Raw genomic sequence first — 22,500 nt, 5'->3', positions numbered from 1 at the left:
ATGTATGTATATGTGTGTATGTATGTATGTATGTATGTATGTGTGTGTGTATGTATCTATGTATGTATGTATGTATGTATGTATCTATGTATGTATGTATGTATGTATGTATGTATGTATGTATGTATGTATGTATGTATGTATGTATGTGTGTATGTATGTATATGTGTGTATGTATGTGTGTATGTATGTATATGTGTGTATGTATGTGTGTATGTATGTATGTATGTATGTATGTATGTATGTATGTATGTATATTTGTTTGTTTGTTAATGAAGGGGCTAGATCATCTTTAATACTGCAGATATGTTGTAGCTTCCATCAATGTAATTGTCTGCATCATTTCCACTCCCCCATATATATATTTCTGTGTGTATGTATATATACATACATATACACACACACACACACACACACAAGGGAGTAGTACATAGAGTTGTACTCCGTTCAAAAGTTTGGGGTCACTTAGAAATGTCCTTGATTTTGAAAGAAAAGCACATTTCTTTTGTCCATTAAAATAACGTCAAATTGATCAGCAATACAGTGTAGACATGGTTAATGTTGTAAATGACTATTGTAGCTGTAAACGGTAGATTTTTAATGGAATATCTACATGGGCGTATAGAGGCCCATTATCAGCAACCATCACTCCTGTGTTCCAATGGCACATTGTGTTAGCTAATCCAAGTTTATCATTTTAAAAGGCTAATTGATCATTAGAAAACCCTTTTGCAATTATGTGAGCACAGCTGAGAACTGTTGTTCTGATTAAAGAAGCAATAAAATGGGCCTTCTTTAGACTAGTTGAGTATCTGGAGCATCAGCATTTGTGGGTTTGATTACAGGCTCAAAATGGCCAGAAACAAATAACTGAAACTCGTTAGTCTATTCTTGTTCTGAGAAATGAAGGCTATTCCATGCGAGAAATTACAATGCTGTGTACTTCTCCCTTCACAGAACAGCACAAATTGTCTCTAACCAGAATAGAAAGAGGAGTGTGAGGCCCCGGGGCACAACTGAGCAAGGAACAGACTCCTCACAAGTCCTCAACTGGCAGCTTCATTAAATAGTACCCGCAAAACACCAATGTCAACAGTGAAGAGGCGATTCTGGGATTCCGGCCTTCTAGGCAATATATCATATTTTCCTTTATTATTGTCCCCTAACCCTACCACCCCTCCCCTAACCCTACCACCCCTCCCTAACCCTACCACCCCTCCCCTAACCCTACCACCCCTCCCCTAACCCTACCACCCCTCCCCTAACGCTACCACCCCTCCCCTAACCCTACCACCCCTCCCTAACCCTACCACCCCTCCCCTAACCCTACCACCCCTCCCCTAACCCTACCACCCCTCCCCTAACGCTACCACCCCTCCCCTAACGCTACCACCCCTCCCCTAACCCTACCACCCCTCCCCTAACCCTACCACCCCTCCCTAACCCTACCACCCCTCCCCTAATTGGAGTAAATGGACAACGACACTTCTACTTCCAACTTATACATACTAAATACTTTTCATGGACAAAATCTATTTTATAATAGTTATATTTGATTTGTTATTAATCCCATCCTTCAGCTACCATCAACCCCTCCCATCTATCTCTGAATCCTATTTTTGCCATATATTTTTAATTGTTTCACAAAAGTTCTGAACCTTTATACATTTTACAGACACAGTATATTTTTATATTATTATTATTATATTATATTATATTTTACAAGAATTATCTTGTTGTTTTTAATCCCGCCCTCTCATTTATCTCTTAACCATGTATTTTTTGCAATATATTTTTCAACTGTGCTGTGATGTTTCACGAAAGTTCTACACTTTTCAATTCTCATAGTTTCTACAGATTGTAAATTTAAAAAATAAACATTTTTACTAAAAGTATTATATTATATTAGTATCATTCAGCATGTTTTAGTGTGGGATGGAGTTTTGGCTTGCTCGATGACATCACCAAGCGGAAAAATGAGTTAATAGACCAATAAGAGAGAGTTCCAAACCTCTCTGCCAATAACAGCTAGTTATTCAGTTTTCCCCTCCCCAGTCAGACCACTCTGACAGACCTAGCAAAAATTCTTGAGAAATTGCTCTTGCAATTTTTTAAATATATATATATATTTTTTTGGGGGGGGACAATTTTAATTGAAAGGTACTTAGGGGGAAGTAAGCTACCCAGAAGTAATTTGATATTGAGATAACAAACTGACTACTGACCTTTTTAAATAATACTTTTAGGTGCTCTCCTCTGGTCATCCAATGTAGGCCTACATCTCGTTGCATTAGCCAAATAAATAACATAAATTCAAAACCTTATTTCCCAGAGATCTGTGTGTCCATTCTCCCCTGAGGAGAGGGAACGTGTTATACCTGGTGGCTTAGAGTGTGTATTTACACTGAGTGTACAAAACATTAAGAACGCCTGCTCTGTCCATGACATAGACTGAGCAGGTGAATCCAGGTGAAAGCTATGATCCCTTATTGATCAGTGTAGATGAAGGGGCGGAAACAGGTTAAAGAATGATTTTTAAGCCTCGAGACAATTGAGACATGGATTGTGTGTGTGTGCCATTCTGAGGGTTTATGGGCAAGACAACAGATTTAAGTGCCTTTGAACAGGGTAGGGTAGTAGGTGCACCGGTTTGAGTCACGAACTGCAACGCTGCTGGGTTTTTCCACACTCAACAGTTTCCTCTGTGTTTATCAAGAACGGTCCACCACTCAAAGGACATCCAGCCAACATGACACAACTGTGGGAAGCATTGGAGTCAACATGGGCCAGCATCCCTGTGGAACGCTTTCTGCTGAGAGTCCATGCCCCGACCAATTGAGTCTGTTCTGAAGGCCAAAAGTGCAACTCAATATTAGTCAGTGTGTCCGTAATGTTTTGTAGACTCAGTGTATGTTGTTGTTTTAAGCAACAATAAGGAAAGCAACAGGATAAATATGTAGGGTAAACGTACCCAGTAACTCCCGAGTGACGCAGTGGTCTAAGGCACTGCATCTCCGTGCAAGAGGCGTCACTGCAGTCCCTGGTTCAAATCCAGGCTGTATCACATCCGGCCGTGATGGGGAGTCCCATAGGGCGGTGTACAATTGACCCAGCGCCGTCCGGGGTAGGCCGTCCATTGTAAATAAGAATGTATTCTTAACTGACTTGCCTACTTAATTAAAGGTTAACTACTTAAAAAAAAAATACAAACAATAAATTAATCCTGCCATCTCTTCTTAGTGTCTAGGATCTATTCTGTTGCCAGGTTTGTATTAATCTCCTAACCTTGTCTTCCAGGGGTCGGTCTGTCAGTCATTCTGTCTGTATACTGAACTCTCCTACCTTTTCTTTTAGGGGTCGGTCTGTCATTCTGTCTGTATACTGAACTCTCCTACCTTGTCTTCTAGGGGTCGGTCTGTCATTCTGTCTGTATACTGAACTCTCCTACCTTGTCTTCCAGGGGTCGGTCTGTCATTCTGTCTGTATACTGAACTCTCCTACCTTGTCTTCTAGGGGTCGGTCTGTCATTCTGTCTGTATACTGAACTCTCCTACCTTGTCTTCCAGGGGTCGGTCTGTCATTCTGTCTGTATACTGAACTCTCCTACCTTGTCTTCTAGGGGTCGGTCTGTCATTCTGTCTGTATACTGAACTCTCCTACCTTGTCTTCTAGGGGTCGGTCTGTCATTCTGTCTGTATACTGAACTCTCCTACCTTGTCTTCCAGGGGTCTGTCTGTCATTCTGTCTGTATACTGAACTCTCCTACCTTGTCTTCTAGGGGTCGGTCTGTCATTCTGTCTGTATACTAAACTCTCCTACCTTGTCTTCTAGGGATCTGTTTGTCCACTCCCCCTGAGAAGAATGAAGGGGTTATTCCTGGTAGAGCCACTGGTAGCCTTCTATTCCTTTGCCAGTTTCCTGATCTACCCCTTGGTACAACAGTATGTGTACAGGAGACTATGGCAGGAGATGACCAACACAACCTACCCTGTCTCTGACAACACCTCACGCTGCGATCCTTCCAACACCAGCAGCCACCATGAGGTTAGTTACTGTAGAAACCCAAACCAACACAACCTACCCTGTCTCTGACAACACCTCACGCTGCGATCCTTCCAACACCAGCAGCCACCATGAGGTTAGTTACTGTAGAAACCCAAACCAACACAACCTACCCTGTCTCTGACAACACCTCACGCTGCGATCCTTCCAACACCAGCAGCCACCATGAGGTTAGTTACTGTAGAAACCCAAACCAACACAACCTACCCTGTCTCTGACAACACCTCACGCTGCGATCCTTCCAACACCAGCAGCCACCATGAGGTTAGTTACTGTAGAAACCCAAACCAACACAACCTACCCTGTCTCTGACAACACCTCACGCTGCGATCCTTCCAACACCAGCAGCCACCATGAGGTTAGTTACTGTAGAAACCCAAACCAACACAACCTCTACCACCTGTCTCCTGACAACACCACCATGAGGTTAGTTACTGTAGAAACCCAAACCAACACAACCTACCCTGTCTCTGACAACACCTCACGCTGCGATCCTTCCAACACCAGCAGCCACCATGAGGTTAGTTACTGTAGAAACCCAAACCAACACAACCTACCCTGTCTCTGACAACACCTCACGCTGCGATCCTTCCAACACCAGCAGCCACCATGAGGTTAGTTACTGTAGAAACCCAAACCAACACAACCTACCCTGTCTCTGACAACACCTCACGCTGCGATCCTTCCAACACCAGCAGCCACCATGAGGTTAGTTACTGTAGAAACCCAAACCAACACAACCTACCCTGTCTCTGACAACACCTCACGCTGCGATCCTTCCAACACCAGCAGCCACCATGAGGTTAGTTACTGTAGAAACCCAAACCAACACAACCTTATTATTATAATGCTCACACGAATGTCATGCATAATATATGTTCATGTCATTGTTACTTAAAAATAATTATAATTTATTAGAATAACGACAACATTGCAGTGCAAATGTCATGTGTAAAATAGTACTTTTTTTTTTAAAATGTCATTTTTGGAAGTAAACCTCCCTCCCTGCACTGCTTTGTAAAACCTTTGGCTTCGTTGTTCTTGTGGGCGGGCCGTTTGATGCCAATCAGTGTCCATACCAGGCGGTGATGCAGCTCGTCAAAATGCTCTCAATGGTGCAGCTGTAGACCTTTTTTGAGGATCTGCAAGCCCATGACAAATCTTTTCAGCCTCTTGAGGGGGAAAGAGACATTGTCGTGCCCTCTTCACGACTGTGTTGGTGAATTGGAGGGGATCTGGGATGATGTCTGGGATGATGTTGTTGATTTGAGCCATGGTCAGCCTTTCAAAGCATTTCATGGCTACAGATGTGAGTGCTACAGGGTGATAGTCATTTAGACAGGTTACCTTGGCGTTCTTGGGTACAGGGACTTGTGTTGGTCTGATTTAAACATGTTGTTATTACAGACGGGTCAAGTAGAGGTCAGAGCATGCTTGGAATACACTTCCTGGTAATCCGTCTGGCTTGTTAACGTTAACCTGTTTAAAGTTCTTACTCACATCGGCTACTTCTAGCGTGATCACACAGTCGTCCGGACTAGCTGGTGCTCTCATGCATGGTTCAGTGTTGCTTGCCTCGTAGCAAGCATAGAAGGCATTTAGCTCATCTGGTAGGCTCGCGTCACTGGGGCAGCTCACGTCTGGGCTTCCCTTTGTAATCGGTGATAGTTTGCAAGCCGTGCCTCATCCGATAAGTGTCAGAGCCAGCTAGCAGGCTACTGTAATTATTAACATGGTTAGACTGTAACCAACTAGGAAAGGTCACGTCTCATTAGACTGGTTTCAACTGGTTTCTCCAGTTGATTTGGTTGATTGGCTAAGCAGAGCCTTCATGCTATTCTGTTATAGCCTAGTCTGAAAAGACGGCGCAGTCAGTGGCCATTGAAAGACACAGAGAAAAGATGTCTGAATGACTTGTTGATCAGGGGGCAAAAAGCCTTCTTGTTTTGGGTTTGAAAAGTCAAGAACCACATCTACACCTGTTGTGGTTGAGACGAGAGTTAAGTTTCTTTCTGCTTGAAGCCTGATTGACATAAATAACATTCTATTTCCCCGTAGAGCTGTCTACTGGCCTATAACAGAGCAGAGCGTTGTCACATTTCTCCTTTTTTCTGTTGTATACTTCCTCTCTTTTTATTTTTATGATTGCGTCAAATCAGAAGTGAATCACTGTGGATAAAGAGAGTCTGGTGTTCTGTGGAATGTAGTCCGTAATTTGTCATGGTTATCTCCTGGTCCGACGGTGTCCGTAATTTGTCATGGTTATCTCCTGGTCCGACTGTGTCCGTAATTTGTCATGGTTATCTCCTGGTCCGACGGTGTCCGTAATTTATCATGGTTATCTACCGGTCCGACTGTGTCTGTAATTTGTCATGGTTATCTCCTGGTCCGACTGTGTCTGTAATTTGTCATGGTTATCTCCTGGTCCGACTGTGTCTGTAATTTATCATGGTTATCTACCGGTCCGACTGTGTCTGTAATTTGTCATGGTTATCTCCTGGTCCGACGGTGTCCGTAATTTGTCATGGTTATCTCCTGGTCCGACTGTGTCCGTAATTTGTCATGGTTATCTCCTGGTCCGACTGTGTCCGTAATTTGTCATGGTTATCTCCTGGTCCGACTGTGTGTTTTCCCCCTGTGGCTATTATCCATTACCTTGTGTGTTTTAACTGATTGTGTTTTTATTATCTGGGGCAAACACACACGGCACTCCAGCTAAAAACAACGATTTTGCTTCAGTCACAAAATCTCTGCTCCATGATCCCCTCCCTCACCTTCAAGTTGTTGTTTGTTTGTCTCTTCACCCTCGATACCGAGCTCTTCTCCATGTTGATGTTAATATAGTTTGTCTCTTCTCTCTCTCTCTCTCTCTCTCTCTGTCTCTCTCTTTACCTTGTTCTTTTTCATGTTTGTTATAGGAGGTGCAGAAGGCGGCGTCTCTCTTCTCCCTCTACACTGAGCTCTTCTCCATGATCCCCTCTCTGGCCGTCACCCTCATCCTCGTCGCCTACAGCGACCAGCGCGGACGCAAGATCACCATCATCCTGCCTCTGATTGGCTCTCTCTTCTACGCCCTGTCTTTCCTGGCCGTCTCCTTCTTCGAGCTCGACCTCTACCTCCTCATCGTCTCGTCGTTCGTCAGCGCCCTGTTCGGGGGCTCGGGGACGTTACTGGGTGGCTGTTTCTCCTACATCGCTGACCTGTGTGAGGACGGACAGCAGAAGACCCTGCGTATGGCCGGGATAGACATGGTGATCGGCCTGCTGTCTGGAGTGGCCTCTCTCTCTACGGGATACTTCCTCCAAGCAGCAGGCTTCAACTGGCCCTTCTTCACCTCTGCTCTGTTCCAGTGTTTCAACCTGCTCTACGCCGTCTTCATCCTGGAGGAGACGCTCCAACGACCTCCAGATGACCCCCTGGACGGATCTCCGCGCCGCACCGCCATGCATCAGCTAGCCTGCGGGGTCTACCAGCTGTTTGCAGGGGCCAGCAGGAGGCGCAATATCCTCCTGGTGCTCCTCCTGCTCCTCTTCTCCTCCTTCTCCTTCGCCAACATGGGCGGGCTCTCAATGATCACGCTGTACGAGCTCAATCAGCCGCTGTGCTGGACCGAGATTCTGATTGGCTACGGCTCGGCGCTGTCCACCACGGTGTTCCTGACCAGCTTCGTGGGCGTGACGGTGTTCTCTCGCTGCGGCGTGCCCAACCTCGTCATCATTCTCATAGGGATACTGAGTGTCATGGCGGGTATGACCCTGGTGGCCTTCGCCAAGACCACGCTCATGATGTTCCTGGGTAAGGAATAAGGAGGATTTTCAATGGTAACATGGTTTTGTGAAAAGAGAACTCTACACTATGTGAGCCAGGGTTGGGGTCAATTCCATTTTAAATCAGGAAGTAAACTCAAATTCCTATTCTGATTTTTTTGTCAATATAATTCAATGGAGATATGAGTTAACTGAATTTAATTGAAATGGAATTGACCCCAACCCTGATGTGAGCCAAGTGTTGGTTAACTTATGCCTTGGGCCTGGAGTTATTCTTGAGCTGGAACACCTCTGGGCCCCAGTTAGTCTGGTCTGGTGTTTAGGAACAACTCTGGGCCCCAGTTAGTCTGATCTGGTGTTTAGGAACAACTCTGGACCCCAGTTAGTCTGATCTGGTGTTTAGGAACAACTCTGGGCCCCAGTCAGTCTGGTCTGGTGTTTAGGAACAACTCTGGGCCCCAGTCAGTCTGGTCTGGTGTTTAGGAACAACTCTGGGCCCCAGTTAGTCTGATCTGGTGTTTAGGAACAACTCTGGGCCCCAGTTAGTCTGATCTGGTGGTCAGGAACACCTCGGAGCCCCAGTTAGTCTGGTCTGGTGGTCAGGAACACCTCTGGGCCCCAGTTAGTCTGAGCTGGTGGTCAGGAACAACTCTGGGCCCCAGTTAGTCTGATCTGGTGTTTAGGAATAACTCTGGGCCCCAGTTAGTCTGATCTGGTGTTTAGGAACAACTCTGGGCCCCAGTTAGTCTGGTCTGGTGGTCAGGAACACCTCTGGGCACCAGTTAGTCTGATCTGGTGTTTAGGAACAACTCTGGGCCCCAGTTAGTCTGGTCTGGTGGTCAGGAACACCTCTGGGCACCAGTTAGTCTGATCTGGTGGTCAGGAACACCTCGGAGCCCCAGTTAGTCTGATCTGGTGGTCAGGAACACCTCGGAGCCTACCTCTAGCTACCTCGTGTCGATCTGAAAGGATAAGTGTAAGCAGAAAGGGCAAATTGAAGGCCATAAACATCACCTGTAAAGGTTTATATGGTAGTATAAATGGAACCATATAGTTTTACTGTGACATGACTGACAGGTCGTTTCAGATTGTTCTGAAATGGTTTCTGTACTTAGAAATAGATAAGATTAGTATTCATACAACATTATTTTCTTGAAATATAATTTGAAGCTAATTTATTACACCCAAATTGGCCTATTTTTCATTTATAGGATTCATCTAATATTCAATAAATATAGTAAATATAATATTCAATAAATATAGTACCCAACATCCCATTTGGGCCTACTTTTTCTTCTTCTTCTAATAATAGGTTTGACATGAGGAATAAAAATGAAGTGGTCACCCAGCCACCCACTGACTGAGTGTACAGTATCAGTTCTCTGTTTCTGACTGGTAGTATGGTGCTGCGGTTCGGGGGTTTTAGATTATTCTTTTTTTCCCTTGTTCAGAGAAATTACTCATTACATTTGTTAGATTTGTGTCCGACATCCTGATATTACCAGATTCTGACCACTAGATGGTGCAGTTCCTGCTATTGGGTGATTAAGATAATCACCCCCCACCCCACCTCAATGTTAAAGGGATAGTTCACCTAAATTACATTTACACTAAATTAACCAAATTAGATTTGATCATGAAGTGTGAAAATGCTAATATAGGTACCATTGACTTGCATTGGATTTTTTTTCCCACAGTTGCTAAAAAAGTTAGCATTTGAAACAGTGGCCAACAAAATCAAAGGATGGGTTGCTGACATACCTTGTCGATAGACTTCTTGCAGGGTAAGGAAACCAATGTAATTTTGTAATTTGGGTTTTGTATATCTTCAAACTTTTTTCACCTAATGGCAGGAGCAGCACCATCTATTTGTCAGAATCTGGTAATATCAGGATGTAGGATGGGACAACCTGGACTCGAGGGTAGACGTCACATAGTAAACGTAAATCCGGGACACTCCAATTAGTATGATATGTTACATTTTGTATGGTATGGTATGTATTAATTTGTGGATGTCCATCATCCATTTTGTGAGCTAGGTGGTTAATGTTAGCTAGGTGTCTAATGTTAGCTAGGTGTCTAATGTTAGCTAGGTGTCTAATGTTAGTTAGGTGTCTAATGTTAGCTAGGTGTCTAATGTTAGCTAGGTGTCTAATGTTAGCTAGGTGTCTAATGTTAGCTAGGTAGGTGGTTAATGTTTAGCTAGATGGTTAATGTTAGCTAGGTGGCTAACATTAGGGTTAGGGATTAAAGTTAGGGTTAGGAGTTAGGTTAGGGTAAGGGTTAGCTAACATGCTAAGAAGTTGCAAAGTAGCTACAAAGTAGGTTGCTAATTAGGTAAAATGCTAAAGTTGTCCGTGATTCGATTCGAACACACAACCTCTGGGTTGCTAGACGTTCACGTTACACGATCACCCATCCACCCCAACCAACCACCGTGCGTTTTTTTTGCCTTAATAAGTAACTTTCTGTCTCATGCAACCATACCAAACGTAACATATCATACTAGTTTGAGTGTCCAGGATTTACTTTTACTATGTTACGTCTAGTCTATGAGACTAGTCTATCAGGCTGGGTGGGACATCATACCCTGATGAAAACAGCTTGTCTGTCTAAACGTTGTTTATTAGGTTATTGCATCTGAGCTCCGAGAGCGTGCGGAGTGTTCAAGTTTTCTACTCCGCTAGCCAGCACCCGGCCTAAATAGTTGTGTGTTTCTTTCGCCTCTGGATGGGACATAAAACCTAGCAACTTCAATGACTAATTTTCTCTGAACAGGGGGGGGGGGAACCTCACCAAATTCACTGAGAATACATTACGTAGTATAAAGAAACAGTACTCTAAGCAGCAGCTCCATATTAATGGTCAGACAGAGAGAACTGATACTGTTGTTGGCGTAGGGTGTAGGGGTTCCGTAGGTTATGGGGGGTCTGTAGGGTGTGGGGGGTCCGTGGGGTATGGGGGGGTCCATGGGTGTTTTTAACCATTCCTTTGGATTCCTCATATCTAAGTCCTTGTTAGAAGAAAGTTAGGTCCAAATCGCATGTTAGGTACTATATTTATTTAAAATTATCTGAAAATTAAAATGGTTAATTTTGATGCAATCAAATTAGCTTAGAGAGCAAATTATATTTCTATAAAATAATGTTGCAAGAATGTTAATATTATCTGTTTCTAACAACAGAAATGATTTCAAAACAATTTGACGTGATGGGGTGTTGAAATCCACTTTATGGGGCTTTTTGAGGTGGAATGACCCTGACTGCGTTTCTTTATCATTGTGAAACCAGATAGAAAGACAACAAACCATAATATTCAGGTCTTTATCTTGGCTCTTTTCCAAAAAGGGGAGAAACTAAAAAAGACAAACTTACATAACCTCTGTTCAGTCAATTGCGAACCCAGCGAGTCAATCATGTGATGTTAATCCTCTCTCAGTTGAATTTCAATTGAATGGGCTTTATTGGTATGGGAAACATATGTTTACATTGCCAAAGCAATATAAAAAGTGAAATCAACAATAAATAAATAAATATATATATATATATATATATATATATATATATATATATATATATATATATATATATACAAAAGTGAAATAAACAATAAAAATTAACAGTAAACATTACACTCGCAAAGGTTCCAAAATAATAAAATGTCATATTATGTGCAAATAGTTAAAGTACAAAAGGGAAAATAAATAAACATAAATATGGGTTGTATTTACAATGGTGTTTGTTCTTCACTGGTTGCTCTTTCTTGTGGCAACAGGTCACAAATCTTGCTGCTGTGATGTCACACTGTGGAATTTCACCCAGTAGATATGAGAGTTTATCAAATTTGGATTTGTTTTAAAATGATTTGTGGGTCTGTGTAATCTGAGGGAAATATGTGTCTCTAATATGGTCATACATTTGTCAGGTTAGGAAGTGCAGTTCAGTTTCCACATAATTTTGTGGGCAGTGAGCACATAGCCGGTCTTCTCTTGAGAGCCAGATCTGCCTACAGCGACCTTTCTCAATAGCAAGGCTATGCTCACTGTGTCTGTACATAGTCAAAGATTTCCTTACTTTTGGATCAGTCACAGTGGTCAGGTATTCTGCCACTGTGTACTCTCTGTTTAGGGCCAAATAGAATCTTAGTTTGCTCTGTTAAATTCTTTCCAATGTCTCAAGTAGTTCTCTTTTTGTTTTCTCTGGTTGGGTCTAATTGTGTTGCTGTCCTGGGGCTCAATGGGGTCTGTTTTTGTCTGTGGGCTCTCTCTCTCTCTCTTTCTGCCTCTCTCTCTCTCTCTCTCTCTGCCTCTCTCTCTCTCTCTCTCTGCCTCTCTCTCTCTCTCTCTCTCTCTGCCTCTCTCTCTCTCTCTCTGCCTCTCTCTCTCTCTCTCTGCCTCTCTCTCTCTCTGCCTTTCTCTCTCTCTCTGCCTCTCTCTCTCTCTCTCTCTCTCTCTCTGCCTCTCTCTCTGCCTCTCTGCCTCTCTGCCTCTCTCTCTCTGCCTCTCTCTCTCTCTGCCTCTCTCTCTCTGCCTCTCTCTCTCTCTCTCTCTCTCTGCCTCTCTCTCTCTCTCTCTCTCTGCCTCTCTCCTCTCTCTCTCTCTGCCTCTCTCTCTCTCTCTCTCTGCCTCTCTCTCTCTCTGCCTCTCTCTCTGCCTCTCTCTCTCTCTCTCTCTGCCTCTCTCTCTCTCTGCCTCTCTCTCTCTCTCTCTGCCTCTCTCTCTCTGCCTCTCTCTCTCTCTCTCTCTCTGCCTCTCTCTCTCTCTCTCTCTGCCTCTCTTTCTTTGTTTATATTGTCTGTTTGTTCTCCTCAGTGAGGCTTCCAATGCTGCTGGCTATCATGCCGTTCCCCGTGCTGAGATCCATGATGTCAAAGATTGTATCGAAGAACGAGCAGGGTGAGTGTTTTGGACATGTTTAGTTTAACTAGTAACTTAATAACTAATGCGTTCAAACTCATTCCTCGAAAGGGCTGCGTGTTTGTATTTTCTAAAAACTTTCAATTAGACCTAGACAACCAAATAAGGGGAAGTTCCTGACTAATTATTGACTTAATTCATCAATTAAGTACAAGGGTGGAGCGAAAACCCGCAGACACTCGGCCCAACTTGGAATGAGTTTGACGCATGTAAGCCATCCTAGCATTGCTGAGCAATGGTTTGTTTAAACAGAGGTTGTTAGACCAGAGAGGGGTTGGCCCTTGTCTGGTCACATGGCCCTTGTCTGGTCACATGGCCCTTGTCTGGTCACGGGGCCCTTGTCTGGTCACGGGGCCCTTGTCTGGTCACGGGGCCCTTGTCTGGTCACGGGGCCCTTGTCTGGTGTCGTGTCTGGTCGACCCCGCTCCACCTTTGAGTGTTGGACCAAGTAACCTAACCTTTACACAAATGCAGAGTCAGATAGCTGACACTAAGAATGCTTGGTCATGGTTGGTTCAACCCCCCTCATGCAGACCAAGGAGCATCATACGCCACTCAGGGTTCATCCGGTCGTTATCTGCACAGGGTTGTTGTCTTAACCCCACCCTGGCTTAGTTTCCCAGTTGCAAGGATGATTTTGAGACAGTGAGGGCTTGTTCTACTCTTAAGCTATCTCTAGTAAAACACATTATTGTCTATGTAATGCAGTCTTTAGCTCATTTGTCAGCTCAAGCCATCTCTGGTGACCATACGCCCAGATTAGCTGCAGGGAACTAGAGTGGAGACCATAAAAACAGACATTAGTAGGACTGAAATGTCTTACTATTTAGTTAAATATTCATTGTTAGAGATAATATAATAATAATAATAATCCTCAATGTATTTTATATTGTGATTTCAATCTTAAAGTCTCATTAAAAACAAAATAAACAAAAAACAAAACAATTTACCAATGTAGGGATCTGACAGTTGTAGGGCGACGGTCTTCCTCAGCTTTAGATGATAAGCAGTGCTGTATATTGAGAGAAGCCTAGTGGTTAGAGGGTAGAGGTGGCAGGTAGCCTAGTGGTTAGAGTGTAGGGGCGGCAGGTAGCCTAGTGGTTAGAGTGTAGAGGTGGCAGGTAGCCTAGTGGTTAGAGGGTAGAGGTGGCAGGTAGCCTAGTGGTTAGAGTGTAGAGGCGGCAGGTAGCCTAGTGGTTAGAGCGTTGGACCAGTAACTGAAAGGTTGCTAGATCGAATCCCCGAGCTGACAGGGGTAAAAATCTGTCGTTCTGCCTCCTGAACAAGGCAGTTAACCCACTGTTCCTCCAGTAGGCTGCCATTGTAAATAAGAATGTGTTCTTAACTGACTTGCCTAAAATAAATAAATATGAAACAGGTAGGGAGGTAGCCGCCTGAGAGACGGGCCTCGTAAAATGATCCATTTCGACGCAATCAATTAGCTTAGAGACAAAATAACAAAACAAAATAATGTTGCAGGAATGTTAATCTTATCTGTTTCTAGAAACAAAAAACGATTTCAGAATCTGACATGGTGGGTGTTGAAATCCTCTTTCGGGGTGCTTTTTGAGGTGGAACGACCCTGGCTTTGTGGCTCTTCTGTAGCTAGGCTGGATCGTCCTCTACTGAGATGTAGCAACCACCTGGGTAATGTTTTTTTTTGTGACTGTAAATAATCCAGTAAGACCACCACACCTCAGCAGTGGTTCAGAAAAGCCTCCTACGAAGAAGCAGGCCTCTGTATCCCCTCACACCGCACTCCACTTCCTCTAGGAAATGGGGCAAAAGGAACCGATGTTGTTGATTTGGTGTTGCTGCGTCATTCAAATCATATTAGCAAGCTAGCTAGCTAGCCAAGCCAAACACAATATCATAATGTCATAATCAGTCCTACAATTTCGTGAGTCACCGCCAGATATTACAGTTAATCAATCTATCAACAAGTTATCAAAAACCCAAAAAGTTGATTTTCAAATATACAATTATAAAAACAACACTAAAAAAACAATCAAATATGTACAATATTGACAGAGCTCTCTGCCTAGGCTACCTCACGACGCTATGGCAACCATGGAACTTGCGGCAATAATGTGGAAGCAAGGCAACCATTATGACGTGTCTCACAACGCTAGGCTACCTCACGACGCTATGGCAACCAAGGAACTTGCGGCAATAATGTGGAAGCAAGGCAACCATTATGACATGTCTCACAACGCTAGGCTACAAATCAAATCAAATCAAATGTATTTATATAGCCCTTCGTACATCAGCTGATATCTCAAAGTGCTGTACAGAAACACAGCCTAAAACCCCAAACAGCAGGCAATGCAGGTGTAGAAGCACAGTATTTTAATGTAGGGGGATTTACCTACAGTGGGGAGAACAAGTATTTGATACACTGCCGACTTTTTCAGGTTTTCCTACTTACAAAGCATGTAGAGGTCTGTAATTTGTATCATAGGTACACTTCAACTGTGAGAGACGGAATCTAAAACAAAAATCCAGAAAATCACATTGTATGATTTTTAAGTAATTAATTAGCATTTTATTGCATGACATAAGTATTTAATGACCTACAAACCAGTAAGAATTCCGGCTCTCACAGACCTGTTTAGTTTTTCTTTAAGATGCCCTCCTGTTCTCCACTCATTACCTGTATTAACTGCACCTGTTCTCCACTCATTACCTGTATTAACTGCACCTGTTTGAACTAGGGTGATTTACCTATGTGGTAACGCTAGGCTACAGTATTTTAATGTAGGGTGATTTACCTATGTGGCAACGTTAGGCTACAGTATTTTAATGTAGGGTGATTTACCTATGTGGTAACGCTAGGCTACAGTATTTTAATGTAGGGTGATTTACCTATGTGGTAACGCTAGGCTACAGTATTTTAATGTAGGGTGATTTACCTATGTGGCAACGTTAGGCTACAGTATTTTAATGTAGGGGGATGTCACAGTCTTCCTCCTCTTCATCTGAAGAGGAGAGGCGAGAAGGATCAGAGGACCAAAATGCGGCGTGGTATGTGTTCATGGTGAATTTTAATAAAGAAAACACTGAACACTGCAACACTATACAAAAACAATAAACCAATGACGACCGTGAAGCTACAAATGAGACCTGTGCTGACACAAGCCACTAACATAGACAATCACCCACAAACAAACAGTGCAACCCAGGTTACCTAAGTATGATTCTCAATCAGAGACAACTAATGACACCTGCCTCTGATTGAGAACCATACTAGGCCGAAACATAGAAATCCCCAAATCATAGACATAGACTGCCCACCCAACTCACGCCCTGACCATACTAAATAAATACAAAACAAAGGAAATAAAGGTCAGAACGTGACAGGGGATTTACCTATGTGGTAACGCTAGGCTACAGTATTTTAATGTAGGGTGATTTACCTATGTGGTAACGCTAGGCTACAGTATTTTAATGTAGGGTGATTTACCTATGTGGTAACGCTAGGCTACAGTATTTTAATGTAGGGTGATTTACCTATGTGGTAACGCTAGGCTACAGTATTTTAATGTAGGGTGATTTACCTATGTGGTAACGCTAGGCTACAGTATTTTAATGTAGGGTGATTTACCTATGTGGTAACGCTAGGCTACAGTATTTTAATGTAGGGTGATTTACCTATGTGGTAACGCTAGGCTACAGTATTTTAATGTAGGGTGATTTACCTATGTGGTAACGCTAGGCTACAGTATTTTAATGTAGCTTTGAACTTCTTTACCTGGCAGTATATTGTCTTCCTCTCTCTCTCGTGCGTGTGCGTGTGCGTGTGCGTGTGTGCGTGCGTGTGTGTGTGTGTGTAGGAGCGTTGTTTGCGTGCTTGGCGTGCCTGGACAGTGTGAGCATCAGTGTGGCAATAGCTGTGTTCAGTAGTCTCTACGCTGCCACGGTAACCTGGTACCCTGGATTCTGCTTCCTGTTGTCTGCTGGACTCTGTGTCATCCCCTTGGCAATGCTAGCGTGAGTATTATATACTACTACCCCTATTCTCCTGCGACCTATACTACCCCTGTACTACTACTGTACTACCGCTATTCTCCTGCCCCTATACTACTACTATACTACTTCTATACTACCCCAATACTACTTCTATACTACCCCTATACTACTTCTATGCTACTACTATACTACCCATGTACTACTACTACTATACTACTACTATACTGCCCCTATACTACTACTATAATCCTCCTATACTACTACTATACTACTACTATACTACCCCTGTACTACTACTACTATACTACTACTATACTGCCCCTATACTACTACTATAATCCTCCTATACTACTACTATACTACCCCTATACCACTACTTTACTACCCCTATACTACTACTATACTACTACTATACTACCCCTATACCACTACTTTACTACCCCTATACTACTACTATAATCCTCCTATACTACGACTATACTACTACTATACTACCCCTATACCACTACTATACTACCCCAATACTACTACTATACTACCCCTATACCACTACTTTACTACCCCTATACCACTAGTTTACTACCCCTATACCACTACTTTACTACCCCTATACTACTACTACACTACCCCTGTGCTACTACACTACCCCTATACTACCCCATGTGCTACTACTATACTACCCCTATACTACTACTACACTACCCCTGTGCTACTACACTACCCCTATACTACCCCTGTGCTACTACTATACTACCCCTATACTACTACACTACCCCTATACCACTACTACACTACCCCTATACCACTACTATACTACCCCTATACCACTACTATACTACCCCTATACTACTACTATACTACCCTATACGACTACTATACTACCCCTATACTACTACTACACTACCCCTATACTACTACTATACTACCCCTATACTACTACTATACTACCCCTATACTACTACTATACTACCCCTATACTACCCCTGTGCTACTATACTACCCCTATACTACTACTATACTACCCCTGTGCTACTATACTACTACTATACCACTACTATACTACCCCTATACCACTACTATACTACCCCTATACTACTACTATACTACCACTATACCACTACTATACTACCCCTATACCACTACTATACTATCCCTGTGCTACTATACTACTACTATACTACTCCTGTACTATTACTATACTACCCCTGTGCTACTATACTACCCCTGTGCTACTATACTACCCCTGTGCTACTATACTACCACTATACTACTACTATCCTACCCCTATACTACTACTATACTACCCCTGTGCTACTATACTACCCCTATACTACTATCCTACCCCTATACTATTACTATACTACCCCTGTGCTACTATACTACCCCTATACTACTATCCTACCCCTGTGCTACTATACTACCCCTATACTACTACTATACTACCCCTATTCTACTACTATACTACCCCTATACTACTACTATACTACCCCTATACTACTACTATACTACCCCTATACCACTACTATACTACCCCTGTGCTACTATACTACTACTATACTACCCCTATACTACTACTATACTACCCCTGTGCTACTATACTACCCCTATACTACTACTATACTACCCTTATACTACTATACTACTACTATGCTACCCCTGTGCTACTATGCTACCCCTGTGCTACTATACTACCCCTATGCTACTATACTACCCCTATACTACCCCTATACTACCCCTATACTACTATACTACTACTATACTACCCCTATACCACTACTATACTACCCCTATGCTACTACTATACTACCCCTATGCTACTACTATACTACCCCTATACTATTACTATACTACTACTATACTACCCCTATACCACTACTATACTACCCTTATACTACTACTACACTACCCCTATACCACTACTATACTACCCCTATACCACTACTATACTACCCCTATACCACTACTATACTACCCCTATACTACTACTATACTACCCTATACGACTACTACACTACCCCTATACGACTACTACACTACCCCTATACTACTACTATACTACCCCTATACTACTACTATACTACCCCTATACCACTACTATACTTCCCCTATACTACTACTATACTACCCCTATACTACTACTATACTACCCCTGTACTATTACTATACTACCCCTGTGCTACTATACTACCCCTGTGCTACTATACTACTACTATACCACTACTATACTACCCCTATACCACTACTATACTACCCCTATACTACTACTATACTACCACTATACCAATACTATACTACCCCTATACCACTACTATACTATCCCTGTGCTACTATACTACTACTATACTACCCCTGTACTATTACTATACTACCCCTGTACTATTACTATACTACCCCTGTGCTACTATACTACCCCTGTGCTACTATACTACCACTATACTACTACTATCCTACCCCTATACTACTACTATACTACCCCTGTGCTACTATACTACCCCTATACTACTATCCTACCCCTATACTATTACTATACTACCCCTGTGCTACTATACTACCCCTATACTACTATCCTACCCCTGTGCTACTATACTACCCCTATACTACTACTATACTACCCCTATACTACTATACTACCCCTATACTACTACTATACTACCCCTATTCTACTACTATACTACCCCTATACTACTACTATACTACCCCTATACTACTACTATACTACCCATATACCACTACTATACTACCCCTATACCACTACTATACTACCCCTGTGCTACTATACTACTACTATACTACCCCTATACTACTACTATACTACCCCTGTGCTACTATACTACCCCTGTGCTACTATACTACCCCTATACTACTATACTACTACTATACTACCCTTATACTACTATACTACTACTATACTACCCCTGTGCTACTATGCTACCCCTGTGCTACTATACTACCCCTATGCTACTATACTACCCCTATACTACCCCTATACTACTATACTACTACTATACTACCCCTATACTACTACTGTACTACCCCTATACTACTACTATACTACCCCTATACCACTACTATACTACCCGTATACCACTACTATACTACCCCTATACCACTACTATACTACCCCTGTGCTACTATACTACTACTATACTACCCCTGTGCTACTATACTACCCCTGCGCTACTATACTACCCCTATACTACTACTACACTACCCCTATACCACTACTATACTACCCCTATACCACTACTATACTACTACTATACCACTACTATACTACCCCTATACCACTACTATACTACCCCTATACTACTACTATACTACCACTATACCACTACTATACTATCCCTGTGCTACTATACTACCCCTGTGCTACTATACTACCCCTGTGCTACTATACTACCACTATACTACTACTATCCTACCCCTATACTACTACTATACTACCCCTGTGCTACTATACTACCCCTATACTACTATCCTACCCCTGTGCTACTATACTACCCCTATACTACCCCTATACTACTATACTACCCCTATACTACTACTATACTACCCCTATTCTACTACTATACTACTACTATACTACCCCTATACTACTACTATACTACCCCTATACCACTACTATACTACCCCTATACCACTACTATACTACCCCTGTGCTACTATACTACTACTATACTACCCCTATACTACTACTATACTACCCCTGTGCTACTATACTACCCCTGTGCTACTATACTACCCCTATAATACTATACTACTACTATACTACCCTTATACTACTATACTACTACTATACTACCCCTGTGCTACTATACTACCCCTATACTACCACTATACTACTACTATACTACTACTATACTGCCCCTATACCACTACTATACTACCCCTATACCACTACTATACTACCCCTGTGCTACTATACTACCCCTGTGCTACTATACTACCCCTATACTACTATACTACTACTATACTACCCTTATACTACTATACTACTACTATACTAAGTCGCTCTGGATAAGAGCGTCTGCTAAATGACTTAAATGTAAATGTAATACTACCCCTGTGCTACTATACTACCCCTATACTACTACTATACTACACCTATACTACTACTATACTACCCCTATACCACTACTATACTACCCCTATACCACTACTATACTACCCCTGTGCTACTATACTACCCCTATACTACTACTATACTACCCCTGTGCTACTATACTACCCCTGCGTTACTATACTACCCCTATACTACTATACTACTACTATACTACCCCTATACTACTATACTACTACTATACTACCCCTGTGCTACTATACTACCCCTGTGCTACTATACTACCCCTGTGCTACTATACTACCCCTGTGCTACTATACTACTACTATACTACCCCTGTGCTACTATACTACCCCTGTGCTACTATACTACCCCTATACTACTATACTACTACTACTATACTACTATACTACTACTATACTACCCCTATACTACTATACTACCCCTATACTACTATACTACTACTATACTACCCCTGTGCTACTACACTACCCCTTACTACTACTATACTACCCCTATACTACCCCTATACTTCTACTATACTACCCCTGTGCTACTGCACTACCCCTATACTACTATCGCTATACTACCCCTATACTGCCCCTATACTACCCCTACTACTTCTATACTACCCCTGTGCTACTCCTATACTGCTCCTGTGCTACTACTATACTGCCCCTATACTACCCTTATACTGCTACTATACTACCCCTATTCTACCCCTATACTACCGCTATACTGCTACTATACTGCCCCTATACTACCCCTATACTGCCCCATACTACCCCTATACTGCTCCTGTGCTACTACTATACTACCCCTATACTGCTACTATACTACCCCTATACTGCTACTATACTACCCCTATTCTACCCCTATACTGCCCCATACTACCCCTATACTGCTACTATACTATCGCTATACTAGCCCTATACTGCCCCTATACTGCTACTATACTACCCCTATACTGCTACTATACTACCCCTATTCTACCCCTATACTACCCCTATACTACCACTATACTACCCCATAATACTACACCACCCCTATTCTACTACTACACTACCCCTATTCTACTACACTAGTACTATACTACTACTATACTAATACACTACTGCTGTACTGCCCCTATACTGCAGCTATACTACCCCTGTACTACTATACTACCACACTACTACTATACTACTACTATACTAATACACTACTGCTGTACTGCCCCTATACTGCAGCTATACTACCCCTGTACTACTACACTACTACTATACTACCCCTATACTACTACTATACTACTCCTATACTACTACTATACTACCCCTATACTACTACTATAATCCCCCTATTCTACCCCTATACTACCCCTATACTGCTACTATACTACCCCTATACTACTACTATAATCCCCCTATACTACTACTATACTAATACACTGCTGCTGTACTGCCCCTATACTGCAGCTATACTACCCCTGTACTACTACACTACTACTATAATCCCCCTATACTACCCCTGTACTACTACACTACTACACTACTACTATACTACCCATATACTACTGCTATACTACTACTATAATCCCCTATACTACCGCTGTACTACTGCACTACCCCATAATACTACACCACCCCTATTCTACTACTACACTACCCCTATTCTACTACACTAGTACTATACTACTACTATACTAATACACTACTGCTGTACTGCCCCTATACTGCAGCTTACTACCC

At 42.6% G+C, this 22,500-nt stretch overlaps 1 protein-coding gene across 5 annotated transcripts in view; it reads left to right on the top strand.

Moving 5' to 3' along the window:
* Positions 1–1,408: 1,408 nt before the first annotated feature.
* Positions 1,409–22,500, top strand: part of si:dkey-5g14.1 (lysosomal proton-coupled steroid conjugate and bile acid symporter SLC46A3) — a 49,587-nt gene continuing 28,495 nt past the window's right edge. For 3 of the 5 annotated variants that reach the window (XR_010460036.1, XM_065004973.1, XM_065004974.1), the window contains exons 1-4: positions 4,517–4,864; positions 6,981–7,857; positions 12,640–12,723; positions 16,578–16,734. Coding sequence is in view for 4 of the 5 variants with exons in the window: in XM_065004973.1 (XP_064861045.1) it covers positions 4,766–4,864; positions 6,981–7,857; positions 12,640–12,723; positions 16,578–16,734 (1,217 nt within the window). In the remaining variant the exon portion in view is untranslated. Of the gene's footprint in view, positions 3,266–3,831; positions 4,045–4,516; positions 4,865–6,980; positions 7,858–12,639; positions 12,724–16,577; positions 16,735–22,500 lie in introns of those variants that run through there. The other 2 variants (XM_065004976.1, XM_065004975.1) reach the window with 2 other exon arrangements.

This window comes from Oncorhynchus nerka, linkage group LG19 (genome assembly GCF_034236695.1).
Source record: "Oncorhynchus nerka isolate Pitt River linkage group LG19, Oner_Uvic_2.0, whole genome shotgun sequence".
Taxonomy (NCBI): domain Eukaryota; kingdom Metazoa; phylum Chordata; class Actinopteri; order Salmoniformes; family Salmonidae; genus Oncorhynchus; species Oncorhynchus nerka.
Note: the sequence above shows the minus strand (reverse complement) of the source record. Positions and strands in the feature narration are given on the sequence as shown.